This window comes from Arachis ipaensis, chromosome B2 (genome assembly GCF_059453495.1).
Source record: "Arachis ipaensis isolate K30076 ecotype BB chromosome B2, ASM5945349v1, whole genome shotgun sequence".
Classification (NCBI taxonomy): Eukaryota; Viridiplantae; Streptophyta; class Magnoliopsida; order Fabales; family Fabaceae; genus Arachis; species Arachis ipaensis.
Genome location: NC_142437.1, coordinates 112,360,926 through 112,379,654, shown reverse-complemented (window position 1 = coordinate 112,379,654; position 18,729 = coordinate 112,360,926). Strand labels below are relative to the sequence as shown.

General features: G+C 34.3%; 2 protein-coding genes across 4 annotated transcripts; both read left to right on the top strand.

The window, feature by feature from the left end:
* Positions 1-8,550, top strand: LOC107625836 (protein SCAR2). Of its 3 annotated transcripts, none has more exons than XM_016328562.3 (9): positions 1-524; positions 1,963-2,126; positions 2,316-2,439; positions 2,541-2,670; positions 3,242-3,303; positions 3,407-7,478; positions 7,570-7,656; positions 7,750-7,854; positions 7,958-8,550. In XM_016328562.3, the coding sequence occupies exons 1-9, from the start codon at positions 367-369 to the stop codon at positions 8,006-8,008; spliced, it is 4,953 nt and encodes a 1,650-aa protein (XP_016184048.2). In that variant the 5' UTR covers positions 1-366; the 3' UTR covers positions 8,009-8,550. The 3 variants fall into 3 exon arrangements, with proteins under 3 accessions (XP_016184048.2, XP_088359926.1, XP_088359927.1); XM_088503801.1 differs by having other exon boundaries at positions 108-524; positions 3,245-3,303; XM_088503800.1 differs by having other exon boundaries at positions 7,570-7,854; positions 7,958-8,290.
* Positions 8,551-12,825: 4,275 nt separating this feature from the next.
* On the top strand, positions 12,826-17,979 carry LOC107625835 (uncharacterized). The gene is made up of 4 exons (XM_016328561.3): positions 12,826-13,653; positions 14,710-14,779; positions 14,882-14,966; positions 17,652-17,979. The coding sequence occupies exons 1-3, from the start codon at positions 13,450-13,452 to the stop codon at positions 14,926-14,928; spliced, it is 321 nt and encodes a 106-aa protein (XP_016184047.2). The 5' UTR covers positions 12,826-13,449; the 3' UTR covers positions 14,929-14,966; positions 17,652-17,979.
* Positions 17,980-18,729: the final 750 nt, after the last annotated feature.

The window sequence follows — 18,729 nt, the reverse complement described above, 5'->3', positions numbered from 1 at the left end:
AGAGTTGGTGTTGGCACTTGGCAGTATTAGCATCCTTGAGTCTCTTCACGTCTGTCACACCCGCACCCACCTCCACCTTTTATCCTTCTTTTATTTCGTTTCATTTCACTTCCCAAAACAATAATTTATTATTATTATTATTATTATTATTATATAAATCCAAATCTCTCTCCTTTCCTCTTCTTCGTTTCTTCGTTCTCTCTCATCCATGGTGGAACGCAGAAGCAGAAGCAGAAACAGAGTCGCCGGAGCAACCGACAACATCGAACTAGCACCGCCACCACTGCAACAATCACTGTCATTGAATACCTAAGCTTTTCTAGCTGCCGCAGCAAAATTGCGGGAGAGTTCTAGAAGAAGAAGAAAATGCCGCTCTCCAAGTACCACATTCGGAACGAGTACGGCCTCGCGGATCCCGAGCTGTACCGCGCCGCCGACGTTCGGGACGATCCGGAAGCTCTCCTTGAGGCCGTCGCCATGGGCGGCCTCGTCGGTCTCCTCCGCCAGCTCGGCGACCTCGCCGAGTCAGCTCTCTCTCTCTCTCTCTCTGATTTTTCTGACTTTAGCTGATTTTATTTTAGCTTTTTTCGAAACTGCAATGCAATTAAAGTGGTTTTAGTAGTGGTTTCGGTGATTGCGGTACTGAGTTTGAAGAGAAAAAAAGATTAGAATTGAAGTTTGGTAGAATCACTTGGAGTTTGTGCTGCTGGATTGTGCTAGATTCGAATAGGTTTTTGTTTTTTAATTGCGTTTAGTTGAATGAGTGCGAAAAAGAAAAAGATTTTGTGCAATTTTCGAATTTGTGAGCGAGGCTTAGTTCAGCTAGGTTTTGTGATTTAATCTGAGATTTAATGGAATCTTCTAGTTACAGTTTTTGTCGGAGTGAGATTAATTTGCGTGTGGGTTTTGTGAATTTGATTGCGCTTATAGTTGAATAAGCGCAAGCCTTGAAAGGGAAAATGGTGAAATTGAAATTGAGTGTAGTTTAGAATTTTTCGAGTTTGTGCTGGCGTGAGCTAAATTCGGCGAGGTTTGTGGCTTTTCGGACCTGGAGGTGGTTATATATGGTTATTTTTTAACTACTGTCTTTCCTCTCTCTCTAATTTATGTGATTGCTTTTTTAATCTTTTTTTTTTGTTATTTTATTTATTTTTTGTTTGATTGTCGCCTTTCGATTGTGTTATTGTTGATTCTCCTTTACTGGTTCTAGCTCCTTGAGAATTGTGTGTACATATTGTATAGAATGGTGAAGGTGTTTGGTCATTTGGGTGAGTTTGTGTGGACATCAGTAGTTTCTATTTATTTTTACAATAGCTGATATGGATTTGTATCTGTTTAATACGATGAATTGACGATCATATATTTTAAACTTACCGAGTTCCGTATTCTGAAAAATATAGCATTTTGACTTCAATGTGATTGGACTGTTATAGACATGTTGAGTTTAATGTTGTTGAGTATTTGTTTATTGTTTTAACTCGGATAAAGAGAAAATGCTGTTTCTGTATTCCACTTTATAATTGAGTAGCATACTAGAATTGCAGAAAGTAGTTACCTGATATTTCTTTGGAGAGTGTATTAAAATTGTGTGTTAGTATTATGATATGCTATGTGCAACCTATAAAACATTCAACAACCTCCTGAGATAGAGTAGGTTACTCGATTACACGAGAATTTGGTTCGAATGGTTTTGGTCATCATTAGTAAAACGTATGTATCCAAATACAGTGGCTTATGATAGGTGGCTTGACAGGCTTGTTACTTTTCTGTGTCTTCTATTTGATTACTTGAAGTTAGTTTCTGGTTGGGGAATCCACGTCGTGACAGGAATATCTGAGATACTATCTGACCTAATTTTTCTCAGCCTAGTTGAAGTCAGCTTTGGCATTTAACTTTTTCAATCATAGTTTGTACACTAGGCACTGTCATGTTCTCTGCATTTAACTGTTACAATTTGATCAGGTTTGCTGCCGAGATCTTCCATGATTTACATGAAGAAGTAATGGCTACTGCTGCAAGAGGTCATGGACTTATGACTCGTGTTCAACAGCTTGAGGCTGAAGTTCCTTCACTTGAGAAGGCTTTTTTCTCTCAAACTCATCATTCATCCTTCTACACGAATGGAGGTTTGTTGAAACATAACAGAGTCCCATTTGGTGTGATTTTTATTTGTCATTGTGATTTGAATTTTGGTTATCTTGTCAAATGATGGACTTTTAGTTTAACTTGCAATGTTTAAACATAATGGTCCCTGGGGTTTTTTGCTGTTTGCCTGTTTGGGCTTAAGTATAAATAATCTTGCCTATTGCGTGCAGGGGTTGATTGGCATCCTAATCTTCGTTCTGAACAGAATCTTGTTACTCAAGGAGATCTGCCTCGATTTATAATGGATTCTTATGAAGAATGTCGTGGTCCTCCGAGACTTTTCCTTCTGGATAAGTATGATGACCTGCTTCTTCATAATTATATAATTTCAGCGTAAAATATTTTACTTTGTTGTATATATGTAAAATTTTTTCTTCGACTTTGGCTTCTTATAGGTTTGATGTGGCTGGTGCTGGGGCTTGCCTGAAGCGTTACACTGATCCGTCATTTTTTAAAATGGAATCAGCTTCATTTGAAACCAAAATGGTAGAAGTTCACAGGGAAAAGAGAATACGTAAAATCAAGGTACAGAATTGCCAATTATACCATTTATTGACATAACTTTTTTCTTGAAAATTATTTTAAATTGAAAAATCTCTTATTTTCTTTGATAAAGTGGTTCTGTCATTCTAATTTAATAGTGAGTTAGCTAACTGATAGTAAAGCCTACAGAAGAGAGAATAGAGGCTGTTCGTTATAAGTGGAGCCAGCTAGGATAGGACTATTCTGCCCTTAGTGTAGCTTATGCTCTATCTGTATAAGTACAGATTAGTTCTAAACTCAGTCATAATGAACATTACACATTTCTGGAACCTTTCTCAGTCTCTCTGAATTCTCTCCTCTCTCAAAACTTAATATATTTGTCTTGACATCGTGTAGTGATTGGGTTCTTGCTGTAAATTTATAAATTACAATTGAAATGTAATAATACGTTCTCTGTGCACATGACAATGCATTCGATGTTTATTAAACATAGCCATATGATATGCTGTACAAGTTTTTAGCACTGCTTTTCTTGTTCATTGTAGCATTGTGATATACAATGAAAATTGAAAATATACAATTTTGACGGTGTACTTATTTCTTCCATTTGCAGCAGAAGAAAGGACAACGGTTGCGGGATGGCGAAGGCCCTAATGTTGCACCATCACATGCAAAGTAAGCTCCGGTGATTTTGTTGTGGTTATTCTTCTGGCATTTGGAACATATAAATGTCTTTCAACGGTTAATTGCTGACAGAATTTAGTTTCTATTCTTGCAGATTGCATCAGCTGCTTCTTGAGGAGCGTATTGAGAATGGTTACACTGATCCTGCACGTCTTGTGAAGTTGAAGAAAAGACAGTTGAGCGGATCTGCAGTTGAAGTAAAAGATGGGAAAAGTTACATGACAAAGTTCCTGGAAACTGCCTCACCTGATCATAAAATGATTTATGAAACTTCAATTATTCCTTTGTCTGTAAAGCCTATGTCGGATGATACCAGTGAAGCAGGGATCAAAATGCTTGAAATCAGTGGCACTAGTCCTGTAAAGAGGAGATTGGGAAACGAAAACACCTACCCATCCCCTAACCAGCAGGAATCAGAACTAAAAGGATTTTCAGAAATGGATGGAAAGGCAAATGGAGATGTTGTGAAGGTGAAAGAACAAAAATTTTCTCGTGTGACAGATGAAATTTCTTCTAATCATCCCAAGTTTCCTATGGAAACAGAATTGGCAGTCGATGAACAAAAGAAAATAGAAGGGATCTTAGATGGGTACCATTCTGATACGATTAGTGAAGTTGACAATTATATGGATGCTTTAAACACCATGGAGTCAGAATTGGAAACAGACAATGAATGTAAACCTAAAAGGCGATTATTGAATATTCAAAAGGCAACAGACGGTGATGGCAAAGAAAACTATCAACCAGAGGCTCGGTTTTCATATTCTCAATCATTTGGAGATTCCTCAACGTCTGATGAGATTGGTTCATTCAAACAAGATAGAAATGAAGAACAAATTGAAGAGCATGCTCAGTTGTCTGATTCTCGCTCAACTGGGACATCCTCAATGTCAGACAATAGTTTGTTCAGAAGAGATGGCGATGATCATACGGAAATGCAATCTCACTTTTCAGATTCCCCATCTATTGGAAATTCTTCTATGTCAGATGACAATAGTTCTAGCAAGAAAGAAAGATCCCCTTCCCATCACACTGATTCATTAAGCTCTGTGGTTGAAAATATACAATCGGAGCCTATATTATTAACGAAAACCAAAATTTATGAACCAGAGGTTGAAGATACACTACCCAGACAGCCTCCCCATATTGTTGTTCATGATGCACCTGATGGTGAAGAAGAAATTTCTGATTCAGGTCAAGCCTCTAATGAACTGATGACTTCAGGACATGTATTGTGTTCTGTTCATGGCCCTGCTTCACCAGTGACTCTACCTCCACAGGCTCAATCAGATGAACTCCCATTTGACCCAGTTGAACTTAATTCAACAGTAGAAGAAGATGAAGAAAGAACAGATCGTATGAAATCTATGGTTGCTGAACCTGTCTCTCTCTATGCTGTGAAAGAAGATGCTTGTCCTCTGGATTTGTCTGATAAAAATTCTCTAGACAAGTTGGATAATTATGATCCAAATGTTCAGTCTGATGATTTATTGCAATTTTCAAATAATTTAGAATTAGTTCAGGAAAATGAAGGCAGTGATCTTTCAGAAATAAAGAAGTTGCAGGTGGAATCACCTAATAAAAACTCTCTTGAAGTTTTGGTTGATAGAGATATTGGTTCAACAGGAGAGGATCCGATTTCCTCATCCATGGAAGAACTGGACTTGAATTCAGGTACAATGGCGGTGCTTGATTGTCAAGACTTGAAAGATGAGGATTGTATTATATCTACCCAACTTGGTTCCGAAGATTTGGCTCCTGTTGTGGATGTTCCTCCCATGAGTTGCCTTACCGGGGAGTTATCCTCAGATGTAACTCATAACAATCCACAGGATGAACCAAGTTTAGCCAAAAATGAACAAGTGTGTTCTGATGTCGAATCAATTTCTGAAGAGGGACTGGTGCCCGGTGATGAAATAAGATCCACCTCAGGTGTTGATCCTGTTGAAGGTGATGGTCATGTTAAAGAGCTGTCTTCTCCTGATACTCCTGTGATGGTAAATGATGTGTTCAGTGAAAATGTTGATTCAGAAGACCAAGCTGTCTCCACTGTTCCTTCTGTTAATAGTGATGACAAAGATGCAGGTATTTTAACCTGTCCAGCTCCATCTGGAAGTTCTTCCAGTTTGCAAAAACCTCTCTCTTCTTCCTTGGATTATTATAAGATGGAAATGGAATCCAATGAAGTAAAATCAACCCAAATTTTAAAGGACTTGAATGTAGAAAAAATGGATAGCCAACTGGAGCAATTGACAGCCATCTCACCACTTGATGTCATTTATTCTCCAACCATTAATTGTACAGATACGGAAGAATGTCTCTCTGCTGTTGCAGATCCGCATGAGAAAGAGATGGAAGTTAACAAGGCAGTTGCTAGAGAATCTTTGACAGAATTAGAGAGACAGAATGAAATGGATCAACCAATAGCTTCTTCTGCTGGTGTGCAATTGAATCTGGAGAAACAGGGACCTGGTGATCTTTCTAATTTAGAAAGATGTAATGATAATCAAAATTCATCTCCTTGGGAGAAACTCCAACACAGTGCTTCTGTCGACGACATGAAAATGGTGCAAGAATTTTCAGGGTTAGATAGTCAGCAGTCAGAATCTATATTTGATGACTTGAATGATCCTTCACAGAACAAGAGAGAGAGTTTTTCATCACCTTTTAACAAGCTTGAGTCTGGAAGTGATGTAGAGCTGTTTTCACGATCACATGGTGGTGAATGGGATGCAGAGTTTATGCTCAGCGGTGAAGGAAACATAGCCTCTGAGAAAACTCAATTGGAGAAAGAAAGCATTCATGCCACTCCCGACTTCCCTTCAGATGACCATGCAGATGAACTGTCATCATCTCATCCCTTACCACAGTCATCTAGCCAGGAGGTTAACCCTACAGAACATGTCATGGAGCCATCGAAGTCTCTTCCCGATCTCTTTACCGAGTCAGCTGAGAATAATCTCGATGAGATGCCTCCTATGCCCCCTCTACCACCTATGCAATGGAGAATGGGCAAGGTTCAGCATTCTTCCCCTTTTCTGCAGAGAGAACAGGTAGAAGTAAATCAGGCCTCATTCCAACCAATGCTGCCTTCAGGCCAACCAATGCTTCCAATTGAACCTGATAATACCGCTCAATTTGGTTTTCCAACATCTGAGAGAGATAATTTGCTGTCTCAGAATCCATTTGTGCCTGTCATGGCAGTGAGTGATAAGCTCCAATCTTCTGGGTTTCCAGTGGGTGTTTCAGGGCATCCTGTTGCTATACCTTTTCAATTTCCTATCATGGTTAATGAAGCAAATGGTCAATACCTATTGTTGGACAGAAGCCAAATTGCAAATCCTTTCTATACATTACCTGTTGTAACCACCAGCAGGCCTCAGCATGGCTACATTGTTGCTTCTGAGGGACTAATGGCACAAAATTCAACCCTATACCCTCCAACTCCATCTGCCGATTTTTCTGCTTCTGTAACTGATTTCACCTCTCCACAGGAAAAATTGACCCAATCCCCAAGTCAATTAATGACTGAGACTAGTTTAGAAGTCAAAGCACATGAGCATCCCATAAGAAATGACGTACCTGTGGCTACTTCCCAAGATTCTCATGTTACTTCTGGACAAGATTCCATCTCTGCAGACGAACAAACTCAACCTCTTATTCTGTCAAAGACAGAGACTAGTGAAGATGACTCACTTCAGCAGTCTACAGATAACAGGTTATCCGCTGAAAGCCCTCCACATGCTTATGTTGTTGCTTCTGAGGGAGAAACAGTTGAGAGTTCAGATCCTTGCCCTCCAATACCACCTGCTGAATGTGCTGTTCCTGAACATGATTCCATCTCTCCACAAGAAAAACAAATTCATCCTCCCAGTCAGTTTTCAACAGAGGCTAGTTCCGAAGTTAAAACACCGAATCAGTCTATGAGTAATGCTGAAGTGGGACAAGGACATCTGCCTATCTCACTCATGTTGCCACCTCACATGAATAGTATGGCACCTAATCAGCATTTCTTGCCTCCTGAGGGGGAAACATCATTGTCCTTAGATGCATCTGATCAAACTTCAGATTTTGAGAGTGAAAGGACAAATCCAAAACCAAAGAACAAGCTTCCTCGTCCTCGGAATCCTCTAATTGACGCTGTTGCTGCTCATGACAAAAGCAAGGTGATTGTAGTTTCTGGATTTTTATTTTGAAACTCAATTTTCTTTTTGTGGTCTTATTTTTGCATAACACTTTGCGTTTGGACTATAACAGCTTAGGAAGGTTACTGAACGGGTTGTTCCTCAAACCGCCCCAAAGACAGATGAAAGAGATTCATTGCTAGAACAGATAAGAACAAAGGTTAGACTCTGCAACCTTTATCTTTATGCTGATCTTTACCACTTCTGTAACAAAGCATATTCTTATATTAAAAATATCTTTTGGTTTTCCCAGTCCTTCAACTTGAAGCCTACTGTAGCGACGCGACCCAGCATTCAAGGTCCTAAGACAAACTTGAAGCTTGCCGCCATCTTGGAAAAAGCAAATGCAATTCGCCAGGTCTCTCTCACTCTTGTTATCTGTTCATTTTACCAATAGTTGTGGCCTGTTTTCTTCAAAGGTCAACTAACATGTTGATAAATTACTGAAATATAAATAATAGGCTTTGGCCGGAAGTGATGAAGATGATGATGCGGATAGTTGGAGTGAGTGATTCTTGAATTCTGTTTGGAAAGCATTGCGCTCTGATTCTTGCCTCTGAACCATGTCCAAAGTGTCACTCGTTCTCTCCTACAATGAATAGGAAAAATCTTGGTGAAATGTAAAGATTCTTTATCCTACCATGTTCATATATGATATACTCTTAGGTCTAGCTTCTCCTCTTAGTCCTCATTTCTTCTACATACAATTTGCATGAATATCAGTATAAGCAAACAAAATTTAGCATCAATCGTCAAATCCAGATCCATTGTAGGAGGTGAAAAACTTTCTGCAATTTGATACGGCTCAGGTTCAGCGTGCAAGCGCTGTACCCACTTATCATCAAATCCCATAAGCAAGTGTATATTTCTGTGTTATGTCATTACCTTATATCTGTAATCTGTGTACCCAATTTTGTACTTGTGTGATGTGTAGCGTATGTGTATCGTGATAATTTCCCCATTTATCAGCATGTATCTCATCTATGTCCAGTACAGTCATATATGTAAACGTTAGTATAATACTTTCAGTGTACAGATTCCATCATTGCTGTCATTCATTGAGCTACTACTTACTGTTATTATAGTATCTTATATGTTAACAAACAAAGAGGTAGATTGGTTCATTGTCTGGTAAATAGAAGCATGCATGAAGAGGAAGAAAGTTATTATATTATTATTTTTTTCCTTCCACAAGTAACAACAATCAATTTCGATAACAGTGATCTGGTTTCAACTTTCAACTCAGTGATGTATTATGTGTAGCTTTTTAATATATAAACATAAAGGTTAATTGTTCTCTGTTTTCCTGACTGTGCAATTAGAACAACTCTTAAAATTAAAAAATGTGGAGATTACTCGTATTGTACTTTTCTTTATAAAATTGTAATAATTGTTAGCCTTTTTTTTTTTTGGGGGGGGGGGGGTTGGTTTATATGATTATTATTTCTCTTGATAATGGTCTTTTAACAATTAACAGGCATAGGCTGATTTAAAGACATTCATCAAGTCCCATAAGCACGGGTACGGGTAATCTAACCGTTCGATCAAAATTGATAATGGTCTTTTAACAATTAACAGCATATGCTATTTAAAGACATTCATCAAAGACCCATAAGCACAACAACATATGCTATTTAAAGACATTCATCAAGCCCCATAAGCACGGGAGTTCACAGGTACGGGGAATCTAACCGTTCGATCAAAATTGATCCGATTCAGCTATAATAGATTAATAGTTTTGTATTTGACGGGTAATGAGGTGTAATTGGGTTGAATTCAATTGAATCCGATTTTAATTGGTTCGGTTACTGATTTTAGGATTGTTAAACATAAACTAATCCAATTATTCGATTAAGTTTATACTAATTTTAAAAACGATAATGTTATATGTACAAGTATTTTTGATAATTAAGTCTAACCAAATTGGTATAAGCCCAATAAAATAAATGTTAATGTCTATCATGTAGTTTTTTGTCTCCGTGCTTTTTCAGCATGGAGGAGGAGGAAAAATAGCAACAGCAGCACGTAAGTATGTAAAAGAAAAGAAGTAGCATCTAGCGTGCATTAATTTGGTTGAAAACTCGATTTAAAAAATACTTAGGACGACTAAATTTATTATATATATATATATATATATATATATCAGTTTTGCCTTTTTGGCAACTAAGTTTAAACAAGTTGTCTCTGACTTAATAAATTTCACTTACATAGGCGCGCGTAAAATTATGCTGTTCATTTTTCTTTGTATTTTTTCTTTTTCTCTTTCGCATTTCTCTTCCATTGTTTGTATTCTGTATTTCTTCTCTTCTTTCTCATTCTTTTCCTTTTTCTTTGCGTTCTTCTGCTTTTTTCTTCGCATTCCTTCTTCTTTACATGTTTCATCATTTTCCTCGTTCTTTTTATTGTTATTATTGCTATATTTTTTCTTCCTCCTCTTTCTATTAATTTTGTAATATTATATATTTTTTTATTTTATTTTTTCTTCCCAAAAGATTTATGAGAAAATGAAATAAAATGAAAAAGAAGCAGTAGAAGATGAGGAGGAAAAAGAGGAAAAGTTTTGAATTATGCAGAACTTATCAGAATAAAAATACATCGAAATTTCTTAACAATAACATATAAATTTATTAGTTTTTACATTAAAATTTTGCTACAAATGCACAAAAAAAAAATTTAATATATTTTTTTCTTTTTTTTTTCGTTATTTTTTTCTTTCTTTTAGTTGAATAAATATATGTTCATCATCTTTCAGGTAATTTTGCAGCATTATGTGTTTTTTGTTCTTTGTTTGATTTTTTTATTTTTATTCTTGTTAAGAGAGTAAATCAAGAAGGAACTTGAGAAGGTAAAACAAGAAGGAAGAGATGAATAAGAAAAAAAAAGAAGATGATGATGATGAAGAAGAAAAAGAAGAAGAAGAAGAAGAAGCAGTAGCAGATCATGAGGAGAAAGAAGAAGAGTTTTGAATTATGCAAAATTTATCAGAATAAAAATACACTGAAATTTCTTAACAATAACACATAAATTTCTTAAATTTTACACTGAAATTTTGCTACAAATCTCAATTAACTCAGAAATGCACCAAAATTACTTAATGATTGCGACATACAAACTCAGTTTGAAAACAACACACAAAATTGACTGAATTATCAACAAAAACACGTCTAAATTAATTTTGGATCAGACAACGTCATCAATATGACAAAAATTCTACGATAACAATAACGACGATAGTATAAGAAGAAGACGACGATGACTATAACGATGATGATCATGATGATGAAGATGATGGAGGAGAAGGAGGAAAAGGAAAAAGGAAAAAGGAAAAGAAATTCCAATGAGAAAAGAGGGAGGAAGAGGAGGAGATGTATTAGTGACGACGATAACGAAAGAGAAAAATAATGAAAAAGAAGGAGAAGAAGACGACGAAATATCAGGGGTGACGAAGAAGAAGAATGTGCACGCGTGAGTGTAAATGACTTGGCTGGACTTATTTGATTAAATGATTTGTATGTAGAGATTAATTAAATATATAAGACCACTATAAAGGTAAATTCTATCACACCACTATAAGTCCGGCTATGCTTTATGGTACGGAGTGTTGGGCGGTCAAAGGGGAGCACGAACATAAGTTGAGTGTGGCAGAAATGAAGATGTTGAGATGGATGAGTGGTCATACGCGATTGGATAAAATAAGGAACGAAGATATAAGGGAGAGAGTTAGAGTAGCACCCATTGTGGAAAAGATGGTTGAATCGCGTCTCAGGTGGTTTGGACATGTGAGAAGAAGACCGATAGAACACTCAGTTAGGAGGGTGGATGAGATGGAAGATGGACAAGGGGTGAAAGGCAAATGAAGACTTAAGAAGACTATCTATGAAGTAGTCAAACGATATCTACATGTAAACGGTTTCTCTGTAGACATAATACATGACAGAGTACAATGACATCATTTGATTCATGTAGCCGACCCCACCTAATGAGACAAGGCTTTATATATATATATATATATATATATATATATATAATCTTATCTCACTTTAACCCAAATTATGATCTTTTTTCATGTATAACTTTGACGTCGTTATTTTATTTTTTTTATTTATTAATACATATTATTTACATAATTTTTTTTGAATAAACTACCAACATAGTACTCGAAAGTTTGCTTACTAACAAAACAAACCATAAAAGAGCAAACATAAATAAGTCTTCGAAAAAGTTAAAAACATAACAAAAAGAACTAGATATTAAATATATATTCTACAGAATAATTTTAGAAATCAAATTTTGATGCATATTTTTGTAATCATTATTAGAAAAATAAAATCTTTTTATTCTTAAATTTTGGTAATTTTTTTTATCAAATGCATTTTTTTAAAAAATTTATTGTGAATGACCATATATTATTTTAAAAAATAAAAAAATCTAGACATCAAATTTTGTTTCGAATTTTTTGTATACATTCTAAATATTTATTCAAATGTTACCACAAAAATTTAACTAATAAATAAGTCGTTTGCTAAATATAAAAAAAATTTGTTACTTACAAAAATCATAATATTTATTGATTCTTTTTGTTGTTATTCAAGAACTATTTTATCGATAACATCTTTTAAAAATTTTCATTATCAACAATTAAATCTTTTGATTATCAAACTGGTAATTAATCTTTTTTTTTTTTAAATTTCATTTTCAATGGAATACTCGATCACCCCAATTAGTGTATGTTTGGGCGCCATTATTTTGTTAAAAAAAATCTTTTTTCAATGAAAAAAGATATTTTTTTATTTTTAACGTGTTTGGCAAATTTCTAGTAGTAAAAATAAAAGTACTAGTAAAATAAAAAAAAGATCTTTTTTGAGAAGCTGTAATTTACATCTTTTTTTAAAAGATCTTTTTTTCTTAAAAAAAGATGTTTTTCGTGTAATAAATGAACAAAAAAATACTTTTATATTGTTATACCCAAACATAATTGATAGATAAAAAGACCTTTTTATATGAGATATCTAAACATAAAATTACTTTTACTTCTCTATAAGATCTTTTAAAAAAAGATAACTAAAAAAAAAAAGTTCACCCAAACAAACCCTTAATCCAACACGAATTTAATCATATCAGAACTTTAGATTCATTCAAATTCATTAAAAAAAAAAATCTTTGATTCAAACCAATCTAAATCCATAAAAATTTAATCTATTTAATTCACATTCTTACTTAAACCCGAACCAACCATCTTTGAACACTCCTAAGAAATAGTGAAGACTAAAAGACTTGCATAATGACGAGATTATTTCAAAATAAAAATTAGTTCGTCCAATAATAAGTTAATATCTATTTTTTTATAATTTAAAAACTTGATTTTTTTTTAACAAAAATTGTTTGAAAAGAAAATTTCCGTGTTGACGTTTTTGGTGCTAGAAAAGATCTGGATATATGCAGAAAACGACGTCGTATGTAGAATTGAAGATGTAATCCCGCGGCGACAAACGGAAACCACCTTCCATGTCTTGAATCCTCTTTTCTTAATTCCGTTCTTCTTCGTCGTCTTCTTCTCTCTTTGGCTACTACTCAATATAAATTATTATTTTGAACCAAAAAAAAAAAAGCATTCAAACCCGCAATAAAAACATGATCTTCAGATAGCATTGGAGTGAATCACCTCAAGAAAAAAAAACCCCAAAAAAAAGTGAAAAAGGAAAAAAAAAAGAAAAAAAAAAGTGAGAACTTTCAGAACCCCATTTGCAATTCTAGTGTGATTCTTATTGTTGGATTTGATTTTAATTCAATCTGAAAAGATACCAATATTTTTCTCCATCAGTTACCGGAGCAAAAAATCCAAACCCTCCCTACCTCCCTCCACGTTCTTCTTCTTCTGCACTTTGAAGTTCTGAATTTTCAGAAAAGTGGTTGCAAAAAAGGAAAAAAAAAAAGTTTGTTATTATTGTTGTCAATGGAGAGCACTAGCAACACCAACAACAAAGAGAGTAGTAGTAGTAGTAGTGGGAGGGTTCGGTTGTCAGAGGTGGTGGCAGATTGTGTTAAGAGGTGGTTTAGGGATACAATGAAGGAAGCTAAAGCTGGAGATGTTAGCATGCAGGTCTTGCTTGGTCAGATGTACTGTAGTGGTTATGGTGTTCCCAAAGATCCCCAAAAGGTACAGTGTCTTTTCTTCCTCCTCTCAATTCTTTTTTGTGCATGCTTTTTTCTTTCTTTAGATTAGTTTTGATACATTGTACGAAATGTGTTGCACTATTGATCATTAGGATATTAATGTTATCATATAGAATCATATACTGTGATATTTGAGTTAGTTATTACAAGAGTCATCAAACACTTTGAATGATAACCAAGTGATAGGCATGCTCGAGTTGCTCGTACCATTTGTAGAGATCTCGACTCTTGATTCGAATCGTAAGGATGAAAAAATACTATGCTTGGAGTGACAATGACAGTTCTTCGAGCCGGATTAGTCGGATTTCTAGTAATAGGGTTCAGATCCAGATAGTGGTGGCAAGAAACTTCAAATGATGTGACAATATAACGATTAGTTGGATTTGTATATTTTTGTTTTTCAGTCTTTGTTAGTCTTTTAATCTGTACATGGATTCACCAGATTAGGGGTTTTGTAATTTGTGGGTGTTGGGCTTTGGTGTTGTAGGGGATAGAGTGCTTGGAGCCTTAAACAAGCCAACCCTGTTGTTTTACTTCAATGTGAAGAATAAGTTGGAAATCAGAAAGAAAAGGAGCATGTAACTCATTTTTTTGGTCCTAATACTAGTGAGGATCTGTAGCCAATTGTACACTAGTGTATTGTAGTTGAATGCATAGATGTGTTTATACTTTATACACATTTCTAGGATAACAATGTAAAAGTTCCATCATGGAAGTAACAGCTTGATATTTTTATCCCTCTTTTTGGGGCAAGGGATAGAGTTTTGTCATAATATTAGAACTCATTCATTTGTGTTACCACATTATTTAGGTTTTAACATACACAAATATGCATTTAGTTTGTATGCACTATTTGTCCTGATCATAAGTTGTAATGTTGAAAAGATATTTTCTGCCCTTCCATTAGTTTAATCATAAAGAGCAATGGTGTAGCTGTTGATGATAATTAATAAATTAAACCATGTGTGGAATATGTGAACTTGCTTCTTTGTTGTTGACTTTCGGTTTCCAAGACTGATGTTATCTGTTGGCAATTAAGGGAAGAGTTTGGCTGACCAGAGCATCAAAGACTCGTTCGTCGGTTTGGAAAGTTGGTGATAAGCGTCCAGGTAAGTTTTCTCAGTTCTTTTTTTTGTCGGCAGCTTCATTTTATTTTCCTCTATTTAAGAGTTTAGTTGTGAATGTACTTTTTTTTAATGCATCTTTGTTAGGTTACAATGCTAGTGACTCTGATTCTGATGAAATGGAGGATTCTTAAGGAAATTTAATTTGGTTTCGTGTCTGAAATTGTGAAAGGTGAGTTTATTCCAATTTCTGATGGCTCTCTTATGTGACTTAGGCTTGTGACACTTTTGACATCATAATGAAAGAAATTGCCACATGTCGTGTCTTGTATGTACTTTGAGTCAACTCTTATTGATTGTTTCATCTCATATTATGACTACAAAATTATCAGCATAACAGCTTTCTTTCTAGACTTAATATGTTAGACAGTCATACAAATTCACCTCTTCCTTCTTTTTAATATATAAAAGTAGAACTTAAGGTTAAATGTGGTAGACACTACTTGCTGATTAGGTTTAGCTTCAAGATGTTGCTAAAAGCTGGCTTTGGAATATCTTGTTAGAACAACCTCAAGTTTCAATCTTTCTTTTTTGTGTTGTTAGTAAAGCCTTATGTTCATGTCGTGTACATTCACCTTTTACGAGATTAAATGTTTGGGGCTGTATACATTTCTGGATCTAGGTCTAGCCTTACTCACACGTTTCATCGGAAATTTTCTTGAAGTAATTTGGCCTGTCGTTTTGCTAAGTCTCGATCTAGATGGAAGAGGCGTTTCAGGAATTACAGATGTAACCTGTCACCATCTTACTTGTAAAGTTGAGGGGAAATAAATTAATCTAATAAAAAATGGTAGGCGAGGTCTAGTTGATTCGGCATGCGGATCATCCTCAATCTCTCTTTATATCCAAATTGACCTAATTCAACAGTATTCAGAGAAAAAATTTCATTCTGGTTTTGTATACATAGGTGATAGTGCAACTTAGATAGTCTTGGCTTATCTGTTACCCTGTGGATATTGGATAATTTAGGTTAGTATATAACAAAATGTGGATCTCCAAGAGTGGTTACCTATCATAACCACTGTTATCTATTGCTTATTCCAATAATTTTGATTAGATCTGAAATTTTTGACTTCCTTGTCATCCTTGTCCAGTATGATACTTTTTATTAAGCATATTTTGTTCTTTTATACATTGGATGTGATGAAATGTTGTACTTTTGGTATCGAGAGAGATGTTCTTTGTACGCGCTAACACTCAAGTACCTCATACCAACATCCACTGCATCACCCAGAGATTTTGTTGTGGTCTCTACTACAAAAAGCTCAAACTCTTATTTTCCACCCTTAAATGGAGCTGGATGTCCTCAGATCCCGACTTTTATGTGCACAAATGATATAATTCATTTCTGCCATCATGGAACCTTAATCCAATTTTGATAGTGGATATTATAAAACCTATGTGAAGTACTAGTAGGATCACTTGCATAGGATTCATGCTTTATGTTTAAAATAGATATACACACGAAATCTTCAATTTCGAATGAACGAGTCAGTCATATTTAGGAAAGTTGGGACACTATTGTTGAATTACAATATGGTGCATTCATGGCCTTTTAATATTCATACAACAACAAGAACAACAACAACAAAGCTTTATCCGACTAGATGGGGTTGGCTACATAAATCAAACGACACCATTGAGCTCTATTATATATCATGTCTACAATGAGACTGTTTATACATAAATCATGCTCTTCTTGCTTGTATTAAATATGAGAGATATGTTATGAAGCATCTGGCAAAGACGTCTGAAGCAACAATTTCTTGTTTGTAATTCAACTGATTGCAAGAAATATGAAAAGAGAAGAAAGCGATTCCACCATTTGAAGTTGGAATATTTAGGGTGTGTTTGGTTTGCATTTTCATTTTCTGTTCCCATTTTCAGTGTTTTTTGTTTTCTAGATTTTGTTAAGGAAAAAGTAAAAATAGTGAAAACAATAAAATCCTTTTTCCTGTTTTCACCTCCTGTTTTCACTTTTTTCCTTCACAAAATTCAGAAAACAGAAAATAAAAATGCAAACCAAATGCACCCTTAATTTTTGGATAGAAGGGCAGGTCCTGAATTTGCAGTGTTGTTAATTTTCATTCTATTGTTACGATTCCAAATAGTATGAATGAAGTTATCAATAGCAAGTTTTAGTTAAGAAAGAAAGGTTAGTTAATTAGTTACAATTGATTAGTACAAAGAAGTGATATGGTAGTGGGAAATGGGAATAGTCTCTAGGCAACTGTGGAGCTTCTTATGAATGGTTTTCACAACTAAACTCCATAGTGGTTCAAAACAGTGGTTGCATAATCATGGATACTAGAAAGATTAGTACTATATAGTTGCATATCACTCCTTCTCAAATGGTAAATTACACTTTTCTCCTTTATGGTTAGACAACGTTACAGACACTTATCTCTAAAATTGAGGGCGACACATCCAACATCTTGTTTTATGTTAAGTGTTTCACTAAAGAATTGTGTTATTTGCATTACTCTTTTAGTACACTTCTATATATCCCTTTTATTTTTGGATATAAAAGTAAGAATTTAATTTCGATGCATTGTCGGTGTAAAGTAGTTTTACACACACATCCAATTACGTAACACCACATCAGAAAAAATAACTACCTTTTACATTGACCGCGTGAATGGTCATCCAAAAGAACAAATATGATTGTACGACTGTATAAAACGTTTTACACTGTTAATGCATCAAAATTAAACTCATAAAAGTAAATACGGTTAGTTTCTCTTTCTTTCTTTCTTTCTTTCTTTCTTTCTTTCTTTCTTATTCATCTGTTTTATTATTATTTGATAACATTTCTCTTTCTTGGTGTATTAATGTTGTGTTTTGTTGTTTTGTGAAGGTGTCTCTGGCATTCTCATCCCATTGTGTATGTTGATGTAACTTAGTTTACCTTGCCATATATGGTTTCAATTTTCGGATGATTTGTTTATTCCTTTTGGTTTATGAAAAAAGAAGGGGAAAAAAATAGTCAAGGGAAAGAAAATTAATGCTCCTAGTTTGGAGGACAGGTGTAAAAATCATTCTGGGTTATGTGGTTAGGACTTTAATTACCCAGCAATTTACTTAAATATAAGTTTTTTTTTTCTGTTAATTATATAATTTTGTTGATTGTTGAAGGTTGTCCGATTATATATATGTTCTATTATTGCTCCCTTTTCTTTTCATCACTTACAAGTTGTAGCTTCCTCTAATTTTTTTTTTTATTTTTATTTTTTAATTCTTGGGGGCGTGGGAGAATGCTGTAGAAGTTTTAATTCTTTTGTTTAACATGGAAATGTCTTCAGAACAATTAAATAAACTTTTGAATGATTTGAAAATACAACAAAAAAAAAACAATAAATATTATATTTATTGCAAGTAATAAAAATTTTTTTATATTTAACAAATAATTTATTTATTTGATCTAAATTTTTTAGCAACATTTGAATAAATATATAGGTGTATAAAAAACTTTGGCGCAAAATTTAAACTCTAAATTTTTCTTTTTATTTTCAAAAAAATATTGTCATTTGTAATAATTTTTTTTTAATTTCACTTAACAAAAAATAATTAAATTTTAAGCATGAAATTTTTTTTAATAATAATTGTAAAAAGTTGCATAAAAATTTAATTTTTAAAGTTTTTGTTTAAAATATATATTTAATATCTAGCTCTTTTTGTCACGTTTTTAAATTTTTGAAGGCTTATTTGTCCTTAGCAATTCTTTTTTGTCAGTAATGTGATAATAGTGTACTCTTTTGTAAATTCAGAAAATCTAGTCATAACTCATTAGTAGTCTAGCCAATAATAAAAAAGCAAATACATTAGTTCATGCCCAGAATTATTGGCTTATCAAGCTTTAAGCGATGAAATTAGTTGATTAACAACTATCATATGATCATTAATCAATTATTGGCAATCTTAACGGATACTTTTGC